This window comes from Ovis aries, chromosome 19 (genome assembly GCF_016772045.2).
Source record: "Ovis aries strain OAR_USU_Benz2616 breed Rambouillet chromosome 19, ARS-UI_Ramb_v3.0, whole genome shotgun sequence".
NCBI lineage: Eukaryota > Metazoa > Chordata > Mammalia > Artiodactyla > Bovidae > Ovis > Ovis aries.
The window spans coordinates 60,373,585-60,391,846 of NC_056072.1; the positions used below are offsets into that span (position 1 = coordinate 60,373,585).

Consider the following 18,262-nt stretch of genomic DNA (forward strand, 5'->3'; position numbering starts at 1 on the left):
TGGAGCTGACACCACATCCCACAGCTGGGGGCTCAGTCCCTCAGGGCCGGCCCTCCACCCACCGCCCCATTTTCTGGCTCCAGTGGCAGGTCTGCCGCATCACCTGTGACCCCCCCGCCCCCCCCCCCCGCCCCCCAGCTGGAGATCACAGGTCCCTACGGCCCCCCAGCTCAGTTCCCCTGCTTTGCTGGAGCAGCTCACGGAAGGCAGGAATTTCTGAAAAAAATTACAAAGGTGTCAAAGGGTGTGAGTCGGTAGCCAGAGGAGAAGACCCACGGGGTGAGCACGCGAAGGCCCACCTGCCGGTGGGGGCCTGGGCAGGCGCGGCCCTGCCTGCCTGTGCTCCGGCTCCCAGCCGGCCACTCTCCAGGCCCCTCCTTTGGGGCTTCCTTGCAGGATTCCTTCCATGGGTGTGACTGACTCCAGCGCTGGCCACAGGTGACTGGTTCCACCTCCAGCCCTTCCCCCTCTGCGATGGTCAGGGACTGGGCCCCAGGCTCCAAGCGCGGGTCACAGGGTGACTCCTCTGGCAGCCAGCCCTGCCCCCTCGGGCGAATTCTCAAAGTCACCTCATCAGCAGGATGAAAGACACCTTCATCCTGCTCATCACAGGAAATTACAAGAGTTTAAGGAGCTCTTCGGAGAAGGCAATGGCACCCCACTCCAGTACTCTTGCCTGGAAAATCCCATGGACAGAGGAGCCTGGTGGGTTGCAGTCCATGGGGTCGCTAAGAGTCAGACACGACTGAGCGACTTCACTTTGACTTTTCACTTTCATGCCTTGGAGAAGGAAATGGCAACCCACTCTGGTGTTCTTGCCTGGAGAATCCCAGGGATGGGGGAGCCTGGTGGGCTGCCGTCTATGGGGTTGTACAGAGTCGGACACGACTGAAGTGACTCAGTGGCAGTAGCAGCAAGGAGCTCTGTGCTGGGAACCGTGGACAAAGACCAAATGTTTATTTCTCATTATAAGTAACAATGTCCCATTCGGTGCTGAGAAAAACGAACAACTGGTGTCCATCCTAAAGGAGATCAGTCCTGAATATTTATTGGAAGGACAGATGCTGAAGCTGAAACTCCAGTCCTTTGGCCACATGATGCAAAGAACAACTCATCTCCAAAGACCCTGATGCTGGGAAAGATTGAAGGCGGGAGGAGAAGGGGACGGCAGAGGATGAGACGGCTGGATGGCATCACCGACTCCATGGACGTGAGTTTGTGTGAGCTCCAGGAGATGGTGAACGACAGGGAAGCCTGATGTGCTGCAGTCCACGGGGTCACAAAGGGTCAGACATGACTGAGCGGCTGAAGTGAACTGAACCGTTGCTTATTGCAAGTGGACATGTGGCAAGCGTTTGGATCTCCTCCCACCTCATCTCAGAGAAGAAACACACAGATGAGAAAACTGAGGCAGCGGGCAGTTTAGGCTGCACCTGCCAGGGTTCCCTGGGTGGGGGGTGGGTGTCACCTGGGCGGCTCTCTGGACCCCTGGGCCCTTGCAGCAGCAGGGGGCGCTGTGGCCCCGTACAGCAGGACAGCTCTCCAGACCAGCCGCCTCTGAAGTGACCTCCCAGCCCGTTTTGGCCGGAGCAAACCTGGCCGTGCCTCCCAGAGCCCAGTCCTGCAGCCTCCAGAGCGTCCCCGTGGGCTAGCTTGGCCTTGGGCCCTCTGAGGCTGGAATTCTGAGCTGTAGCCCAGTCAGGTGGCCTGAATGAATGGAAAATGTGACCGGAGTGCGTGGCCGGAACAAGCCAGGAAGGGAGGGATTGGGCCCCGTCACCAGGTGCCGGCCATTCGGGGCTCGACTTGCTGAATGGGTTCTGGAGATGATGGGATGCCTCTGGCGGGGGCCAGAGCTGGCGGTGGAGCTGGATCTGGATTCAGATCTGTCGTCCCCAGATTGCTGAAATCGGAGCCAGGCCGGCAGAAGGCAAGCGGGGCCGGACACGAGGCTCTCGGGCCACTGCTCGCCGTGGGGGCCCCCCACTAGGCTGCCCCCCAGGCTCTGACGGCGGGGCCCTGAGGCACTGGCACCGGGGCCATGAGTCGTGACACCCTAGGGGGCTCCTTTGGAAAAGTGCCTCAGGTTCACTGCAGAATTCGTGCATAATTCAATCCACCAGATACTGCTGCAGACCTTCCTGGAAACGCAGTGGGGAAACCACCACCCCCCGCAGTCTTCCTGCAGCTTCAGCTGCGTCTCATGCTTCCGAGTCACGGTTGCCGTGACTGATGTTTCTCGGTTTGCTCCAGGTTTCTCCACTGCGTGGGGGCTCCCTGTTTCTGAGCAGATCCATGTCAGCACCGGGTCCCCTGCAGGCCCCCCCCCCCTGCGCCATCTGTCCGTCTGTTCTGATCACGTGCTGGGGTCTGGCCCATGCCGTCTGCCCCACAGTCCCAGCCGGCGGCTGCCGTGTAGATGGGGACTGTGGGCTGTAAAGCGGGATACTCAGCGGTCAGGCTCTGCTCCATAGAGACAGTGGACCCCGGTCCCTCCGGGGAGGGTGTGCAGGTCCCTGCAGGCGGGACCAGCCCCCAGGCCTGTGTCTCTGAGGAACAGATGCACTGTCTGGGTTCGATCCCTGGGTCGGGAAGATCTCCTGGAGAAGGGCATGGCTACCCACTCCAGCATTCCTGCCTGGAGAATCCCATGGACAGAGGAGGCTGGCGGGCTGCAGTCCACGGGGTCTGAGACACGACTGAGGGACTTCGCTTTATCCGGATACTGACGCTGTTTCCCCACCAGAGCACATCTTGAGGCCAGCTGCGTGTGGGCATTCCCGAGGGGCCTGTTAAGATGTGGATCCCGAGGGCAGGTCTGGAGTCGGGGTGGGGGGGTCTGCGTCCCTGCCCAGCTGTGGGTGACGGTGCCATGGGGCCCCTGGGGGGTGGCAGCCTGGCTTCTGAGGTGACCTGCCCGCTCAAGTCTCACTGCTTCTTGGGGACACACGGCTGCGCCAGCTGCATGCTTCTCAAGCTGCTAATGGTGAAGACCCGTCGCGGGAGCCGCGGCTCCTGCAGGGCCCACGCTGTGCTTGGGGTCTCCCAGGACACTTAACATCACTTCCTCTCATCAGCTGGGTGGTCCTACCTCAGAGGCAGCTGCACGCAGAGCTTGACTCTGCAGATGCTGACTGCTCGGCCACAGTCTCTGAGTGAGGACTCCCGTTTGCATAACCTCCCCAGCCCCAGCCACTATCACATGTCAGACCTGGGGCTGTGGGCTTAGTGGCCGAGAAGTTCCGACCCTGTTGTTTGGCTCTGAGTTGCTCACTTGTCTCCAGGGACTCGTGGCTGAGTTCTGCCCCCTTTTCTGCTCATCTCACGGTGTTGTGTCTCCTTAATACAGCCAGCACCAACCTTACATGTGACCTTCTCCCTGAGGACCATTCTCTGGCCAGCGATTGCTCCACGACACGAGAGGGCTCCCCCTCTCTGGTTGTCTTCCTGGGCCAAGGGCTCCTCCGACTGGGTTTGCAGAGGCCGCCTGGAGCTGAGCACCTTTGCCCCCTGACTGTCTGTGCCCGGGAGTGACCCTGAAATCCTTTGGCTTCTTGCAGGGGCGAGGTGATCAACGGGGGCTTTGGCCTCGTGCTGGATGGGACTGAGGACGCTGAGCGGAAGGCCAGGCGGGTGCTTAGCTGGGACGTTGCCAACGGAGTGAGTGACCGCCAGCATCCCCCAAGGCTCTCCCCTGTGCAGACTGCAGACCCTCCTCCTTCCGGAAAGGTCTGCGGCCCTCCTGCCGCTGCAGTATCTCCCCCCAGCCACTGCCAGGGTGTCCCTGCACGGCAGACAGCCCGCGTCTCACCCGGCCTGTTTCCTGTCCAGCCTGTGTCCACGGGGCCTGGGCAGTGCGCCCCTTCCCCACACTGCCTCTTTGTACATCTGAGAGCACAGCTGTGTACCCTCGTGTGTGTGTCCTGACACTGTGCGTGTCCTGACACCGTGTGTGTGTCCTGACACCGTGTGTGTGTCCTGACGCCGTGCGTGTCCTGACGCCGTGCGTGTCCTGACACTGTGTGTGTCCTGACACTGTGTGTGTGGTGCGGGGCCCCATCCCTGAGGGACCACATATCAGGGCCTGAAAGGGGAAGCATGACAGATGGGGGTCGGGGTGATGGGGGTGGGTTTACGGACGTGAGTGAAATGGGGAGGGGGCTGGGGAGCCCAACTGCAAGGGTCCAAGGGTTAGACCAGGAGGCCTAGGAGAGTGGCAGGGCAACTCCCAGGAGCCCCCAGCACAGGGGCTGGGCTTCCTCCTGGAGGCCGGGAGACTGGAGGGAACGGGTGGGGCAGGTGGGGTGCCAGGGCCATGTCGGGGGGCCCCTGACAACACAGGTCAGATGGGAGGAAGGGAGCATCTGGGGAGAACCTGAAGCGGAGGTGGTGTGCTGGGGGGTGGGGGGGGCGGACACGCGGGCTGGGCGGGGCCTGGCACCGAGGGCACGCCCCTCCCACCCCTCAGGTAGCCCGCCGCTGCTGGTCCGGGAGCCCCACAGCCTACGAGGTCATCTGCCAGACGATGCGGGAGGACAGTGGCGTGGTGGTGACGCTGCCGCACGCAGTGGCGGATGAGCGTGTGCTCCAGGCCCTGCGGCTGTGAGAGGACTGGGCGTCCCGCGGTGCCCTGGCCCCCGGGTCCCGCCCTCACGTCACATTCCCCGCCCCCTCCACTGCTCGCCGTGCTCCCCTGGGTCCAGAGCTTTGCACACGGGCGCGCGTGGACGCACACACACACACACACACACACACACACGAGCACGCACGCGCACGCATGCACGCGCACACACGCACGCACGCGCACGCACACACGCATGCCCTCTCCGTCTCCCCACCCCAGAGGTAGTCGCTGCATCCCCATTTTACAGACCGGGCAGCGAGGCGGGGCCCTCTGCTCTCACCACGCGGCTCCCCTGGGGACCTGGAGGGCAGTGAGGGTCTCGTTCTGTGCGGGGTGCTCAGGTCCGCCGTGGAGGGGACTCCAGGGGCTGGTGCCCAGAAGCCTGGCTGAGTGGGGCGCTAGCCAGCCCACAGAGCTGCCTGCATTCCTCTTCCCCTGGGTGCAGGGTTCATCTGGCCAGGTTCTCATCCAACATCTATCGCCCCCCGACCCCTGACTAACTGTCCACGCCAGGGACCTGCAACTTCAGCCACAGAATAGCCTGGCTCTGGCTACGCTCCTTATTCTCTGTCCTCCATCTTAGCTCCGCCCCTGCTGGGCCCATGACAGACCTAAACTGAGAGAGACTTTGGGGCTGGGTCTTCAAGGGGCCCCCGAACTCGACACCCCCTCGTGTCTAGTCTCAACCACGCAATATGGCCTGTCTCCTCCCCACTGGCCATTCTGCCTTTGCCTAACAGAACCCCAGTGTAGTCTGGGTAGCGGTGTACACAGAAGTAGTTGACTTTCCAGCCTGCCTAGTGATCGAGAATAGCCATTGACCTGCCTCCAGCCCAGCAGACCCTGGAAGTCTGCTGGATGCGTCTGCCGGGAAAGCTGTAATAAAAACGGGCTGACGAGGTGGTGTCCCATTCCGTTGTGCCCCTTCTTTCTGCCAGAATCTCAGGTGTGATGCCTGGAAGCACAGCAGCTCTGCTGTGGCCATGAGGAGATCACTGAATGCCTGGAGGCTTCTGGAAAGGCAGAGGTGCTTGGGCTCCTGGCAGCGCTGGGTGCTGCTGTGCCAGGCCTGGGGGCCTCCTTTCCTTGGTCCTCACCTGCTCAAGCCATCCTCGCAGGCTTCTGTTGCACGTGGCGAGCGTGGGGTCCGGATGTGGAGGAGGGCTCCACTCTCTCACCATGGGCTTTCCAGAGGGGGTCCCCTATCCTGGAGTCTGGGGCCACAGTCCTGGGGTTGAAGATTTTTTTGCCCCCCCCCCAAAAGTTTTTTGACTTTGTCACCAATTGTTTAGAAATTGGGAAATTTCACTTAAAAAAGCAAACCCAGGTTTTGAGTTACTTGAAGTCAGGAGAGTAAGTGATACTTGTTGATAAAAGTGTGCCTGAAGGTCACCCTGTTGTGTGTTTCTGCACAAACATTCCCTGTTTCTCGGGGGAAACAAATGTGTGTTCAGTTTGAAGACCAGGACCTTCTGTCATCCTTTTTGCCCAGCACCCTGAGTCCTTCAGGACGGCCAGGGCTCGGCCAGCCTCAGGGGAGGGTCTCAGGAGGCTTGTGGCCATGTTTGAGGTCTCCAGACCCTCCCTGGGCTCTCACCGAGCCCACCAGTGGGCATGCTGCCCCCCCGTCTCTGCTGCCAGCAGGGAGAAGGGATGGCCAGCACCACTACTGGGTCCAGGAGGGCGGCGGAGCAGCCGACCACAGAGTCGGTAGCTGTGGAGGTGCCATAGAAAGCCTGCCCCCCCCCCGGCTCTGCAGTGACTGAGTCCCCCACCACTGCAGGCACTGACCTCCAGCACACCCACAGCATCCAGGGCGAAGGTCAGGACGCGTCTCTGCGCTCCGGGAGAACTGGCGTGGCAGGCCCTTGGTAGTCAGATATTTCCGGAGAAGTTGTTTATGAACCTGGGTTCTGGCCTCTTACCACAGTTAGGAAGGCACTGAAAAGCACTAGCTTAGATTCCACTCCCCACAACCTGCATCCACCTTCTGCAGCCTTCTGTAAGAAAGCAGGGGAGCATCGGTCACTCAGCGATGCGTTCATCGAAACGAGGAAGATAGGAACCAACTGGCCCTGGTGGGGGTGGGCCTGGCTGCCTTGAGGACTGCGGAAGCCTCAGGGCCCTTCCTGGTGGCCTCTGCTCCCTGGCACCTAGGACTGCCCGGGGACAGACTTTCCCTGCCAGCCAGCCCGAGCCAGGGCAGGAGGGCTCTGTGCTGTTGCCCTGGGCTTTCCAGAGGGGACCCCTATCCTAGGTCTGGGGCCAGACTTGACTTGGGGTTGTGTTTTATTTGCCCCCCACACCTTTAAAATTTGACTTTGTCACCAATTTTTAGTTATTGGGAAATTCCACTTAAAAAAAAAAATCCAGATTTTGAGTTACGTAAAAGTTGAGTTTAGGTGACAGCGTGCGCTCACCATCCCTGCCCAGTCATCACCGGGAGGCCCTGGGGCCTGGGCTGGTTTTATCCAGCTTGCCACAGTCCCCACCAGCCTCTGGGGCTAACCAGGGCGCGCGTGATAAAGAAGCTGCCTGTCAGTGCAGGAGCCAGAAGACACATGGGTTCGATCCCTGGGTCAGGAAGGTCCCCTGGAAGAGGAAATGGCAACCCACTGCAGTACTCTTGCTTGGAGAATTCCGTGGACAGAGGTGCCTGGCGGGCTACAGTCCACGGGGTCACGGAGGGTCAAACACGACTTGGTGACTTAGCTCACACACATGCCACCGGTCTCTGTGGTCCAGCAGGGGCAAGGCCGAGTGTGTTTGCTGTTTCTTCCTGGACAGGAGCTGCCTATCTCTTACTGGTGGGCAGGCCACCTCAGGACCGGAGCGGTGAGCTTTCAGTTTTCCACCCCGACCTCCAGGGAGGGGCGAGGGGCTGCCAGTGTCTCACTTGGCACAGGATCCTCACTGTTTATCCACGTCGTCCCATGTGGCAGCGTTTCCTTCTTTTCTAATAGTGAATAATCTGCTGAATCCATAATCACATTCTCTGCGTTGGCCCCAAAGTCCACCTATTCTGGACATTTCATAGGAATGGGATCACCCAATATGCGGGTTTGGGGTCTGGCTTCTTTCCCTTGGCGTGTTTTCAGCGTTCATCTGTGTTGTAGCGTGCATCAGAACTTCGTCCCTTTTTACGGCCGAATAACATTCCTTTGTGTGGACAGGCCATATCTTGTCTACCCCTTTGTCTGTTCACGAACACTCACCTGTTTCCATTTTTTAAACTGTAGTGGTATGCCACTGTGAACATTCACACACAAGCTTTTGGATGGGTTTTTGGATGGGTTTTCATTTGTCTTGGCTATATGCCTGGGAGTGGAATTGCAGGGTTATAAGGAAATTCTTCCCAGGTGGTGCTGATGGTAAAAAGCCTGCCTGCCAAAGCAGGAGACGTAAGAGACGTGGGGTCAAGTCCAGGGTCGGGGAGACTCCCTGGAGGAGAGCTTGGCAACCACTCCCGTGTTCTTACCTGGAGAATTTCATGGGCAGAGGAGCCTGGCGGGCTGTGGTCCATAGGGCTGCAAAGAGTCGGACACTACTGAAGTGAGTTAGCACGCAAGGAAATTCTGTCTTTAACTTTTTGAGGAACTGCCAACCTTTTTTACACAGCGACGTTCTCACCAGAAATATATGAGGGTTCTAATTTTTCCACACCCTCACCAACACTTTTTTTCTGTTTAAAAAATTGTAACTATCCCAGTAGGTGCGAAGTGGTATCTCATTGTGGTTCTGAGTTGCATTTTCCTGATGACTAATGAAATTGAGCTTCTTTTCATGAGCGTATTAGCTAGTTCTTATTTGGAAAAATGTTTATTAAGATCCTGTGTGTACTTTTAAATTGGGTTGTCTTTGTGATTGACTTGGGAGTTTTTAAAAATATGTTCCGGATAGCAGATCCCCACCAGATACACGATCTGCAAATTTCCGCCCATTTTATGGGTTATGTTTTCACTTTTTTGTTCCTGTTCTTAACTCAAATTTTTTAATTTTCACGAAGCCCAGTTTGCTTCTTTGTGCTTTTGTTTTCACATCTGAGAAGCCATTCCCTCATCCAAGGCCACAGAGATCTACAGTTATGCTTTCTTCTGGCCATTTTATAGTTACAGCTGTTAGGTTAGACCTGGGATCCACTTTGACTTCCTTTTTGTGTCTGGCACCTGGCAGAGGTACAAACCCTCTCTGCTGTGTGTGACTAGTCAGCGATCCCAGCATTATTTACTGAAAAGACTGTTGCCTTTATTGAATGGTATTCAGTTCAGTTGCTCAGTCGTGTCTGACTCTTTGCGACCCCATGAATCGCAGCACACCAGGCCTCCCTGTCCATCACCAACTCCTGGAGTTCACTCAGACTCACGTCCATCGAGTCCGTGATGCCATCCAGCCATCTCATCCTCGGTCGTCCCCTTCTCCTCCTGCCCCCAATCCCTCCCAGCATCAGAGTCTTTTCCAAGGAGTCAACTCTTCACATGAGGTGGCCAAAGTACTGGAGTTTCAGCTTTAGCATCATTCCTTCCAAAGAAATCCCAGGGCTGATCTCCTTCAGAATGGACTGGTTGGATCTCCTTGCAGTCCAAGGGACTCTCAAGAGTCTTCTCCAACACCACAGTTCAAAAGCATCAATTCTCCAGCACTCAGCCTTCTTCACAGTCCAACTCTCACATCCATACATGACCACAGGAAAACCATAGCCTTGACTAGACGGACTTTAGTTGGCCAAGTAATGTCTCTGCTTTTGAATACGCTGTCTAGATTGGTCAAAGCTTTTCTTCCAAGGAGTAAGCGTCTTTTAATTTCATGGCTGCAGTCACCATCTGCAGTGATCTTGGAGCCCCCCAAAATAAAGTCTGACACTGTTTCTACTGTTTCCCCATCTATTTCCCATGAAGTGATGGGACCGGATGCCATGATCTTCGTTTTCTGAATGTTGGGCTTTAAGCCAACTTTTTATTCTCCACTTTCACTTTCAAGAGGCTCTTGGTATTGGAGCAATTTATTTTTGGCACAAACGTAGATATAGATGTAGTCCAAGGGACTCTCAAGAGTCTTCTCTAACACCACAGTTCAAAAGCATATGTAGGTGTGTTTCTTATTCTTTTCAATATTGTTGACCTACTTTTGGGGAGGGTGCTGCACCTTGGGGTTTGGGGGATCTAAGTTCCCTGACCAGCTGTGGAAACGGAGTCCTAATCGCGGGAACTCCCGAAGTCCCTTATTCTTAAGGTGCTTTTTAATAATAAAGCGGTCACCAACGCATCACACGTTGGCAGAGTCTCCAGTGCTGGCCTCGGGGCTGAGCTGTGGAGGGCTCCCCAGAGTCTCCGTCCGCACGGGCCGCACAGCAAAAGGGACACCAGGGCGCCGTGGACACAGACCCTGCGTGGATCCCGCAGCAGCGGGGGGCGGTGGGGTGGCGGCAGGACGTCCGGCGAGGGAAGCGGGGGCCGGCCGGGCCGCTCAGGGAGGCGGCGCGGCGGCAGCGGGGTCATCGCCCTAGACGCGTCGGGTTGGACGACAAGCCAGGCGGCAGGCCCGCCCTCAGCGAGTGGCCGCCGGACAGCCCCGCCCCTCCAAGCAGGCTCCACCCCCATGTGACGTCACGCGCCCGCCGGGCCCTGGGCGCCGCCCGCCGCCCGCGCATGCGCGCCTGGGGCGCTCCGCCGCGCGCTTGGGCGCTGACCAGCCTGCGTCGCGCACGGCGTCGCGCGGCGGCCAGCCTGCGTCGCGCTCGGCGGGCGTGCGTGCGGGGCGGTGCTTCCGGCGAGGCGGTGGCTGGATGCGCCGCGGCCCAAGATGGACGCGCCGGCGCTGCTTGCCGCCGCGGCCCCGGACGCGCTCGGGCCCCCACTCGGCGGTGGCCCCGGTCGGCCCCGCAGAGCCCCGGGCCCCGCGCGCCGCCGCCTGCTGCTGCTGAGGGAGCCCGAGGGCGGCGCGCGGGGCCCGCGCTGCGGGGAGGCCGGGCCGCCGGCCGCCGGCGGCGGCGAGTCTCTGGTGGTGCTGCTGGACGTGGCGCGCGGCGCGGCCGCGGCCCCGGGGCGGCGGGAGCCGGAGCCCGAGCCCCGCGCCGCCTCGAGCCTGGCCGGCCGCCTCGCGCAGGCCCCCGGCGCCGCGCCCCTCGGGGGCCCCGGGGCCGCTGGCCCGCAGGACCTGCTGGTGCGCCTGGAGCGCGGCGTCCTCGCGCTGGCCGCGCCGTCCCGGGGCCCGGCCCCCGGCCAGGAGGCCGGCAGCCCGGCCGAGGCCCGCCGCGCGCCCGCCGGGCCCGGCTACCGATGCCCCGAGCCGCAGTGCGCGCTCGCCTTCGCCAAGAAGCACCAGCTCCAGGTGCACCTGCTCACGCACGGCAGCGGCCAGGGCCGGCGGCCCTTCAAGTGCCCGCTGGACGGCTGCGGCTGGGCCTTCACCACGTCCTACAAGCTCAAGCGGCACCTGCAGTCGCACGACAAGCTGCGGCCGTTCGGCTGCCCAGTGGGCGGCTGCGGCAAGAAGTTCACCACCGTGTACAACCTCAAGGCGCACATGAAGGCGCACGAGCAGGAGAGCCTGTTCAAGTGCGAGGTGTGCGCCGAGCGCTTCCCCACGCACGCCAAGCTCAGCTCGCACCAGCGCAGCCACTTCGAGCCCGAGAGGCCCTACAAGTGCGACTTTCCCGGTGAGCGGCGCGGGCGGGGCGCGGTGTCTCCTCTCCTCCCGACCGGGGGTCGCGGCGGCTCCCGGACCCCGCTTGGCTGCGAAGTAGCTCAGGGAATCTCGGAGCCCTCCCCCGGGTGCGGGTGCGTCCGATGAGCGAGACCACAAGGCGTCTTCCCACCGACGGAGCCGGAGGGAGGTCTAGTCACTGGGAAACGCTCAGTCCGGCTTGCGGGCGCGCACCCCGGGCTGTAGGAACGCTGGGCCGCCGCGCAGCCGGGGCGAGACATTAGGGCGCCCCAGGGGATCATCGCCCGGTGCGGCGCATCCACTTTTTATGTTGTTAAAACTTTTGTTTCGTTTGAACTTCATGGTTGTATGAAGTTCTGAAACTCGTCTTCATCTTCAGATGGAGACTCCCGGCGAGGTGGGTTCGGTGGGTGAGTGTCCATGGACTCTCCGCCCGGATAGGCGGCTCCAGCAGCGGAGGGCATGTCCCTGCGAAGGAGAGGCTGGGGGGCCGGGGCCGGCCGCGGAGCCAAGGCAGGGAATGCGGGCAGGTGGGAGGCTTCTGGAGGGCCTTCCTTAAAAGAGAAGCTGGCGTGTGCGCCGGGCGATTGGTTGATGTGTTGTGGACCGGGAGTCCGCTCCGCATAGTGTCTGGGTTACCGACGTGTACTGGAATGAGGGATTCTGAAAGGGCGGAAGAAATGCCAGATGTTGGGGAATTCTCTCTGATCTTCCCCTGGGCCTATCCTGTGCACCCCGTCTCCGTGGAGAGCCTGGTTGGAGAGCACTCTCTGTCCCGCACTCGGCACCTGAGGACTGCTTACAGACCGCTCTAGTGAAACGCTCAGAGGGCGTCCTTCTGAGCACAGTGCTAGCAGGATCAGGAACCCACCTGCTTTGGGCACGGGGTCACCCTGGGGGTTTTGAGGTGAATGATCTGTGGGGAGTCTGTCCCCGGTGGGCGGAAGAGGGAGAGGGACCCGTGGAGTGTTCCAGGCCGCAGGGGCCTGAGGGCTGACCCAGGTGGAGGCTGTGGGCTGCTGAGCTGCTCCAGCTGGGGAGGATTGAGGCACTGGGTCCGGGGGCTTCTCTGTCGGTTGGGGGAGGGTGTGTCTTGCTGAGGCAGACTCCAACTTTGCTTGTTCAGATGTGTCTACCTGACGGAGGGGCGACCCAAAGTGAGGAGTGGCCAGGGCCGCTGGGGAGAGACAGATGTGTGCGTGAGGAGGAGTGGGGGGCGCTTGGGGAGATGAGCTTTTCCCTGCTCATTGTCACTGGGGAGAGGAGGGGCGCCGGGCTCTGCACCCGTGGCGGCCCCAGGAGGGCTTGAGAGGGGCCATAGCGCCCACTGCTCACGGGCATCTTGCAGCCTCTTGGGTCTGCCGGCTGTGAGCACTGACCTTTCTGTCGAAGGAGAGCAGGTTGTTTAGTAGCCAAGTCTCGTCCAGCTCTGCTTCTCCATGGACAGCCTGCTTTTTCCACCAGGCTCCTCTGTCCATGGGATTTCCCAGGCAGGAATACTGGAGTGGGTTGCCATTGCCTTCTCCAGGGGATCTTCCTGATCCAGGGATCAAATCTGGGTCTCCTGCACTGCAGGAGGGGTTCTTTACTAGGGAGCCGCCAGGGAAGGAGCTGGTGGCTTCTAGCTCTCCCCAGTGGAGAGCTTAGTGATGTTTGAAGTCCCGTGGGTCAGCCTGGGTTGAAGATGCAGGTGGGAAGAGGCCGTGTAAGCGCAGAGGAGCCCGGTGACTCTTGACAGAGCAGGAAGCCCCAAGGAGACAGGCCAGAGGGAGGAGGGGCTCGCGGCAGGGGCCGCTCTGCCTCCGGGAGGACGTGCTCAGGGATGGGGGCTGGGCCTGACCCCGCAGCTGGGAGACCCTCAGGTGTTACTGCAGTGGCTGGCAGCCCTCTCAGGCTCAGCCCGACCAGACGGACTCTGGGTCCTTAGTATCTGGTTCATCTTGTTGGGTTTACGGGTCGTTGAGTTCCCACCACACCTGGAGTGTCTGTCGTGCTGAGCTGAGAGCTGATGGCTGCCTCCGAGGACGACCGGGTGGCCACGTGGGGCAGGTGGCCTGTGAACTGCCCCGAGCCGCCCCGACTTTAGCCTCCAGGGAGGCCCTCGCGTCCTCCTCCTGTCTGCCCTGGTGCCAGCGGCGCCCGGGGCGGTGACTGGGTTAGCTCTGTGACGTGCCTTCCGTCCCGCCAGTGAGCAGGCTCTGTGTTTCTCTGTTCAGGCTGCGAGAAGACGTTCATCACTGTGAGCGCTCTGTTTTCCCATAACCGGGCCCACTTCCGGGAACAAGAGCTCTTTTCCTGCTCCTTTCCGGGATGCAGCAAGCAGTACGACAAAGCCTGCCGCCTGAAAATCCACCTGAGAAGCCACACAGGTAACGAGCCAGGGGCGCCCGGCCCCAGCCCGCCATCTGCACAGGTCCCGGTGGTAACCGTGAGTGTGGCTCTTCTTCCCTAAGGTGAGAGGCCTTTTATCTGTGACTCCGACAGTTGCGGCTGGACCTTCACCAGCATGTCTAAGCTCTTGAGGCACAAGAGGTAACCTCGCATTTGGGTTGGATTCTTCATTTCAAAACGACTGAGTTATTGTCAGTAGCAGAAGCCTGTGGATGGGATGATCCGTGGATTTAAGTTATAAAAAACAAGTGTGGATAACTTGGAAAGTTCAGAAAGTTTATAAGAAGAAAAACACACAGTCCAATCACTTTAAGTTAGCTTTTCTGTGTGTACTTGTTTTAAAGTTCAGTTGGTGTGCTTAACGCTCAGCTTGGTTTTCAGCAGAGCTGGGGTTGTAGACCGAGCCTCCCTCGTGCCACCGTCGTTTCTGTGGTGGTGGTGGTCCTTGAGGGTCCGGGCCTTGTGCAGGGGGCCCTCGGCCCTCGGCCTTTGTCCTGCGCTCGGCCTCTCAGCAGCTCTGACGCTGAAGCGCTTGTCCTCCTGTTTTGCCTGGGGGCCCAGAGAGCTGGGAGGCGTTCTGTCCTTCACCGCCGGGGCTGAGGGCGTCCATGTGGACAAAGACCGTGTGCGTGTCAGGCGAGGCCCCTGCCGCAGGGACAGCCTGTGTGGTGGTGGGTAGCTGAAGGGGGGAGGCGGCTGCTCCTTCCTGCGTGGAAGCTCTGAGTCTGACTGTGGTCGGCTCCATCAGGAGGGAGGACTTTGCCCGCGAGGGCTGGGGACCAAATCCCGGCTTCTCTGAGACGAGTCGTTTTCCCCTGCGGCGTGGAGAGCTCGTGGGTGGGTGCCTCAAGCAGAGCTGTGGCTGTGGGGGTGGCGCGCGTCGTCACCCTCACTGCCGTCTGTCCCGCAGGAAGCATGATGACGACCGCCGGTTCCCCTGCCCCGTCGAGGGCTGTGGCAAGTCATTCACCCGGGCCGAGCACCTGAAGGGCCACAGCGTCACCCACCTGGGCACCAAGCCCTTCGCCTGTCCTGTGGAAGGTGGGTGTGAGCAGCCCCACGGCTGCCTGGCGCTGTGGGTGGAAGTGTCTGAGGTGCCACGTGGGCCGGGGCGTGGGGTGGCTCGGCTGGTCTTAGCCGGGGGCGAGCATTCTGGGAGCAGAGTGCTAGCAGGCAGGTGCAGAGTCCGACCGCTGGAGCCAGGGCCGGGGGCTGTGGCTCTGCCGAGTCCCCGCTGGCCTGACGCTGTGAGGATTTGGCGTCATACTGTGGGGAAGGTGCCGTTCAGGGAGACGCTGCAGACCCACCTGAAGCTGAGCGTTCCCTGGAGCATGGCCAAGGCACCCCGGTGGTCTAACCAGACGCAGACCGGCGTCTCCGCAGGGCTCCAGCTGGGGGCGGGCCGCAGGCGCACAGCCAACGAGTGGGGTGCTGGGGACGTGGCGGCAGCCACCCAGACTGTGCTGGGGCGGGGCGGGGAGGGGTTGGAGACAGAAGCACCAGGGGGTGGGCTGAAGACGGCCTGGCCTGGCGGGGCTTCTCCCGGCAAGTGTGAGCGGCCCCGGGAAGGTGGGCAGGAGTTGGGGTCCGCAGGGACGTTTGTCGCTAGAGGGTGGTTGCCGCCTTCCCTTGGGCGGGGTAGCTTGGCAGAAGCGTGAGGACTGTGGGCATGTCTTTGTGAGGGTGTGACGCGAGTCTCGGTAGACCGCTGCACTCAGGAGGAGGTGGTCGTTGACACGTGGACACACGCATGTGCTGCTGAGCATGGAGGGAACCTGGGCGAAAGTGAGGTCCTTCGGGCTGGCTAAAAGCTTCATTCAGCTTTTAAGTAAAAATGAAAGACACGTTTCTCACATTCACCAAGAACTCTATCGAACTCCTTACTCACCGTTTTGTTCAGCTACCTTCCGGCATTTTTCAGCTGGCATCATGATTCTGTCTTCCCCAAACTTTTCCCCCCCACATAGCATTCTTTATTTCAAGGTCTCATAGCCCAGTAAGAACACGGTTGCTGGCATTTACAGTGTTTGGGGAAGCCCTTGTTTTCCCCTCCAGTCGTACTCTCTGGTTCATTTGCATCAAGAATGTCAAAAGCAGCTAGGAGAATTCTTCCCGTTTTGTTTAGAAACTGGAGCAGCCCACTTCCCCACATTCTACAGTAGCCTCATTCCATACAAACACCAGTCAAACAGAAGGCGTTCTCTGAGTCTTCATTCAGGTTCTGCGTGCGGTGGGTCACCGGAAAGCCGCGTGTGTCAGCGACTCTTGCGGATCAGCGTTGCATTCTCGCGGTATAGTCCCATCAGTGGGCCAGCGTTTCCTGTGCCCTCTGTCCTTTTTTCTTTAACTTTCCATTTTATCTTGGAGGCCACCTAATTAGTCCTTAGCAGTGTTGTGAGAGTTTCAGGTAGATGATGAAGGGACCCGCCGCACACACACACACGCGCGCGCGTCCCTTCTCCCCCAGCCCCCTCCGGCGGCCCCGTGACCCTGAGCGGAGCGCTGTGTGCTGTGCAGTGGGGCCTTGTTGCTCACGTGTGTGAAACACGCAGCGTGTGCACAGGGCGCCCCACCCCTCCCTCCATCCTCCCCCGGCACCCATAAGCTCGTTCTCCAAGCCTGCGAGTCTGTTGCCGCTCCGTGAGTGAGCGCGTGTGCACCGTTGCTTTTCCAGACCCCACTTGCGGGGGGTGCCATAGGATATGTCTCCTCCTCTCCCTTCACCTGGCGGGAGAGCCTCGGGGCCCCCACGCTCTGCAGGTGGCATCGCGTCGTCACGTGCAGTGGCTGCCTATTAGTCCACGGGGGGCTCGTCCCACGTCTCCCATACCCGCCCCTCTGTCGATGGACAGCTGGCCTCCACCTCCTGGCTCTTGCAGACGGTGCTGCGGCGAACGCTGCGGCGCGTGTATCCTTTGGGATCGTGTTTTTCTGCAGATACGTGCTCCTGAGTGGGGTTGCAGGGCCGTATGGTAGCTCTGTTTTTAGTTGTTTAAGGGCCTCCACACTGTTGGATAGCGGCCGCACCAGTTTACATTTCCACCAGCAGTGCAGGAGGTTCCGTTCCCTCCACGTCCTCGCCTGCGTTTACTCTTTGTGGATTTGATGAGCTGTGTGTGCCTGAGCCGGGCCTTTCTGCAGTTGCGGTGAGCAGGGGCTGCTCATCGCTGTGGGCTGCGGCGGCTTCTCTCACTGTGGCGCGTGGCCTTCCGGAGCACAGGCCCAGCAGCCTGGCGCCTGTGTGGCCCTAGTCGCTCGGAGGCGGGTGGGATCTTCCCCGGCCAGCCGTTGAAGTTGCCTCTCCTGCATCGACAGGCGGCTTCTTCCCCACTGAGCCGTCAGGGGACCCTGTTTATGGATGTTTTGATGATGGCCCTCCTGAGTGGTGTGGAGTGCTACCTCACTGACGTTTTCATTTGCATTTCTCTGATAATTAGCGACATGGAGTGTCTTTTCCTGTGCCTCTTGGCCATCTGTATGTCACCCTTGGAGAAATGTCCATTTAGGTCTTCTGGCCGTTTTCTGGTTGGGTTCTTTGTTTTGATGACGCGAAGCCTCAAGAGCTGCTTATGAATTTTGGAGGCTGATTCCGTGTAAGTTGCATCACTTGCAAATATCTTCTCCCTTTCTGTGGGTTGTCTTTTTGTTCTGTGGTTTCCTCTGCTATGCAGGCGCTTTTGAGTTTAGGTAGGTCCCCCTTTTTAAAAATTTTTGTTTTTATTTCCATTATTCTGAGAGATGGATTGAAAAGATAGTGTTGCAATCCATTTCAGAGCATGTTCTGTTTTCCTCCAGGAGTTGTATAGTGTCTAGTGTCCGTTTAGGTCTTTAATCCGTTTGGAGCTTACCTTTGTGCATGGTGTGAAAGAATGATCTAATTCCTTTTTTTTTTTTTAGCATGTAGCTGTCCAGCTTTCCCAGCACCGTTTGTCGAAGAGACTGTCTTTGCCACATTGTGGAGTCTTGTCTCCTTTGTTGCTGGTTAATTGCCTCTTTGGTGTGTGGGTTTATTTCTGGGCTTTCTATCCTGTTCATTGATCTGTATTTCTGTTTCTGTGCCTGGACCGTACTGTTTTGATGCCTGTAGCTTTGTAGTATAATCCGAATGAAGTCAAGGAGCGTGAGTCCTCCAGCTCTGTTTTTCTTTCTCAAGACTGTTTTGATGATTCAGGGTCTTTTGTGTCTTCATACAAATTATTAAAAAAAATTTTTTTGTTATAGTTCTGTGAAAAATGTTGTTGGTGATTTGATAGGGATTGCACTGAATCTGTCGGAGAAGGCAACGGCAGCCCACTCCAGTACTGTTGCCTGGAAAATCCCATGGGTGGAGGAGCCTGGTGGGCTGCAGTCCATGGGGTCACGAAGACTTGGACATGACTGAGTGACTTGACTTTCACTTTTCACTTTCATGCATTGGAGAAGGAAATGGCAACCCACTCCAGTGTTCTTGCCTGGAGAATCCCGGGGACGGGGGAGCCTGGCGGGCTGACGCGACTGAAGCGGCTTGGCAGCGGCGGCGGCAGCGCTGAATCTCTGGATTGCCTGGGTGGTAGTCTGTTGTTCTGACAGTATCGGTTCTTTGGC

The 18,262-nt window shown here is 59.2% G+C and overlaps 2 protein-coding genes across 8 annotated transcripts in view; both read left to right on the top strand.

Annotated features, from left to right (window-relative positions):
- The window catches only part of UROC1 (urocanate hydratase 1), a 31,102-nt gene extending 25,567 nt beyond the window's left edge, over positions 1–5,535 (top strand). For 2 of the 3 annotated variants that reach the window (XM_060402971.1, XM_060402970.1), the window contains exons 19-20: positions 3,561–3,729; positions 4,469–5,535. In XM_060402971.1, the coding sequence (XP_060258954.1) occupies positions 3,561–3,729; positions 4,469–4,606 (307 nt within the window). In that variant the 3' untranslated portion in view covers positions 4,607–5,535. The remainder of the gene's footprint in view (positions 1–3,560; positions 3,730–4,468) is intronic. The other variant, XM_042236470.1, reaches the window with a different exon arrangement.
- Positions 5,536–10,383: 4,848 nt separating this feature from the next.
- Positions 10,384–18,262, top strand: part of ZXDC (ZXD family zinc finger C) — a 30,718-nt gene continuing 22,839 nt past the window's right edge. For all 5 annotated transcript variants that reach the window (XR_009597528.1, XM_042236480.2, XM_042236481.2 and 2 more), the window contains exons 1-4: positions 10,384–11,279; positions 13,504–13,656; positions 13,741–13,819; positions 14,589–14,719. Coding sequence is in view for 4 of the 5 variants with exons in the window: in XM_042236480.2 (XP_042092414.1) it covers positions 10,424–11,279; positions 13,504–13,656; positions 13,741–13,819; positions 14,589–14,719 (1,219 nt within the window). In the remaining variant the exon portion in view is untranslated. The remainder of the gene's footprint in view (positions 11,280–13,503; positions 13,657–13,740; positions 13,820–14,588; positions 14,720–18,262) is intronic.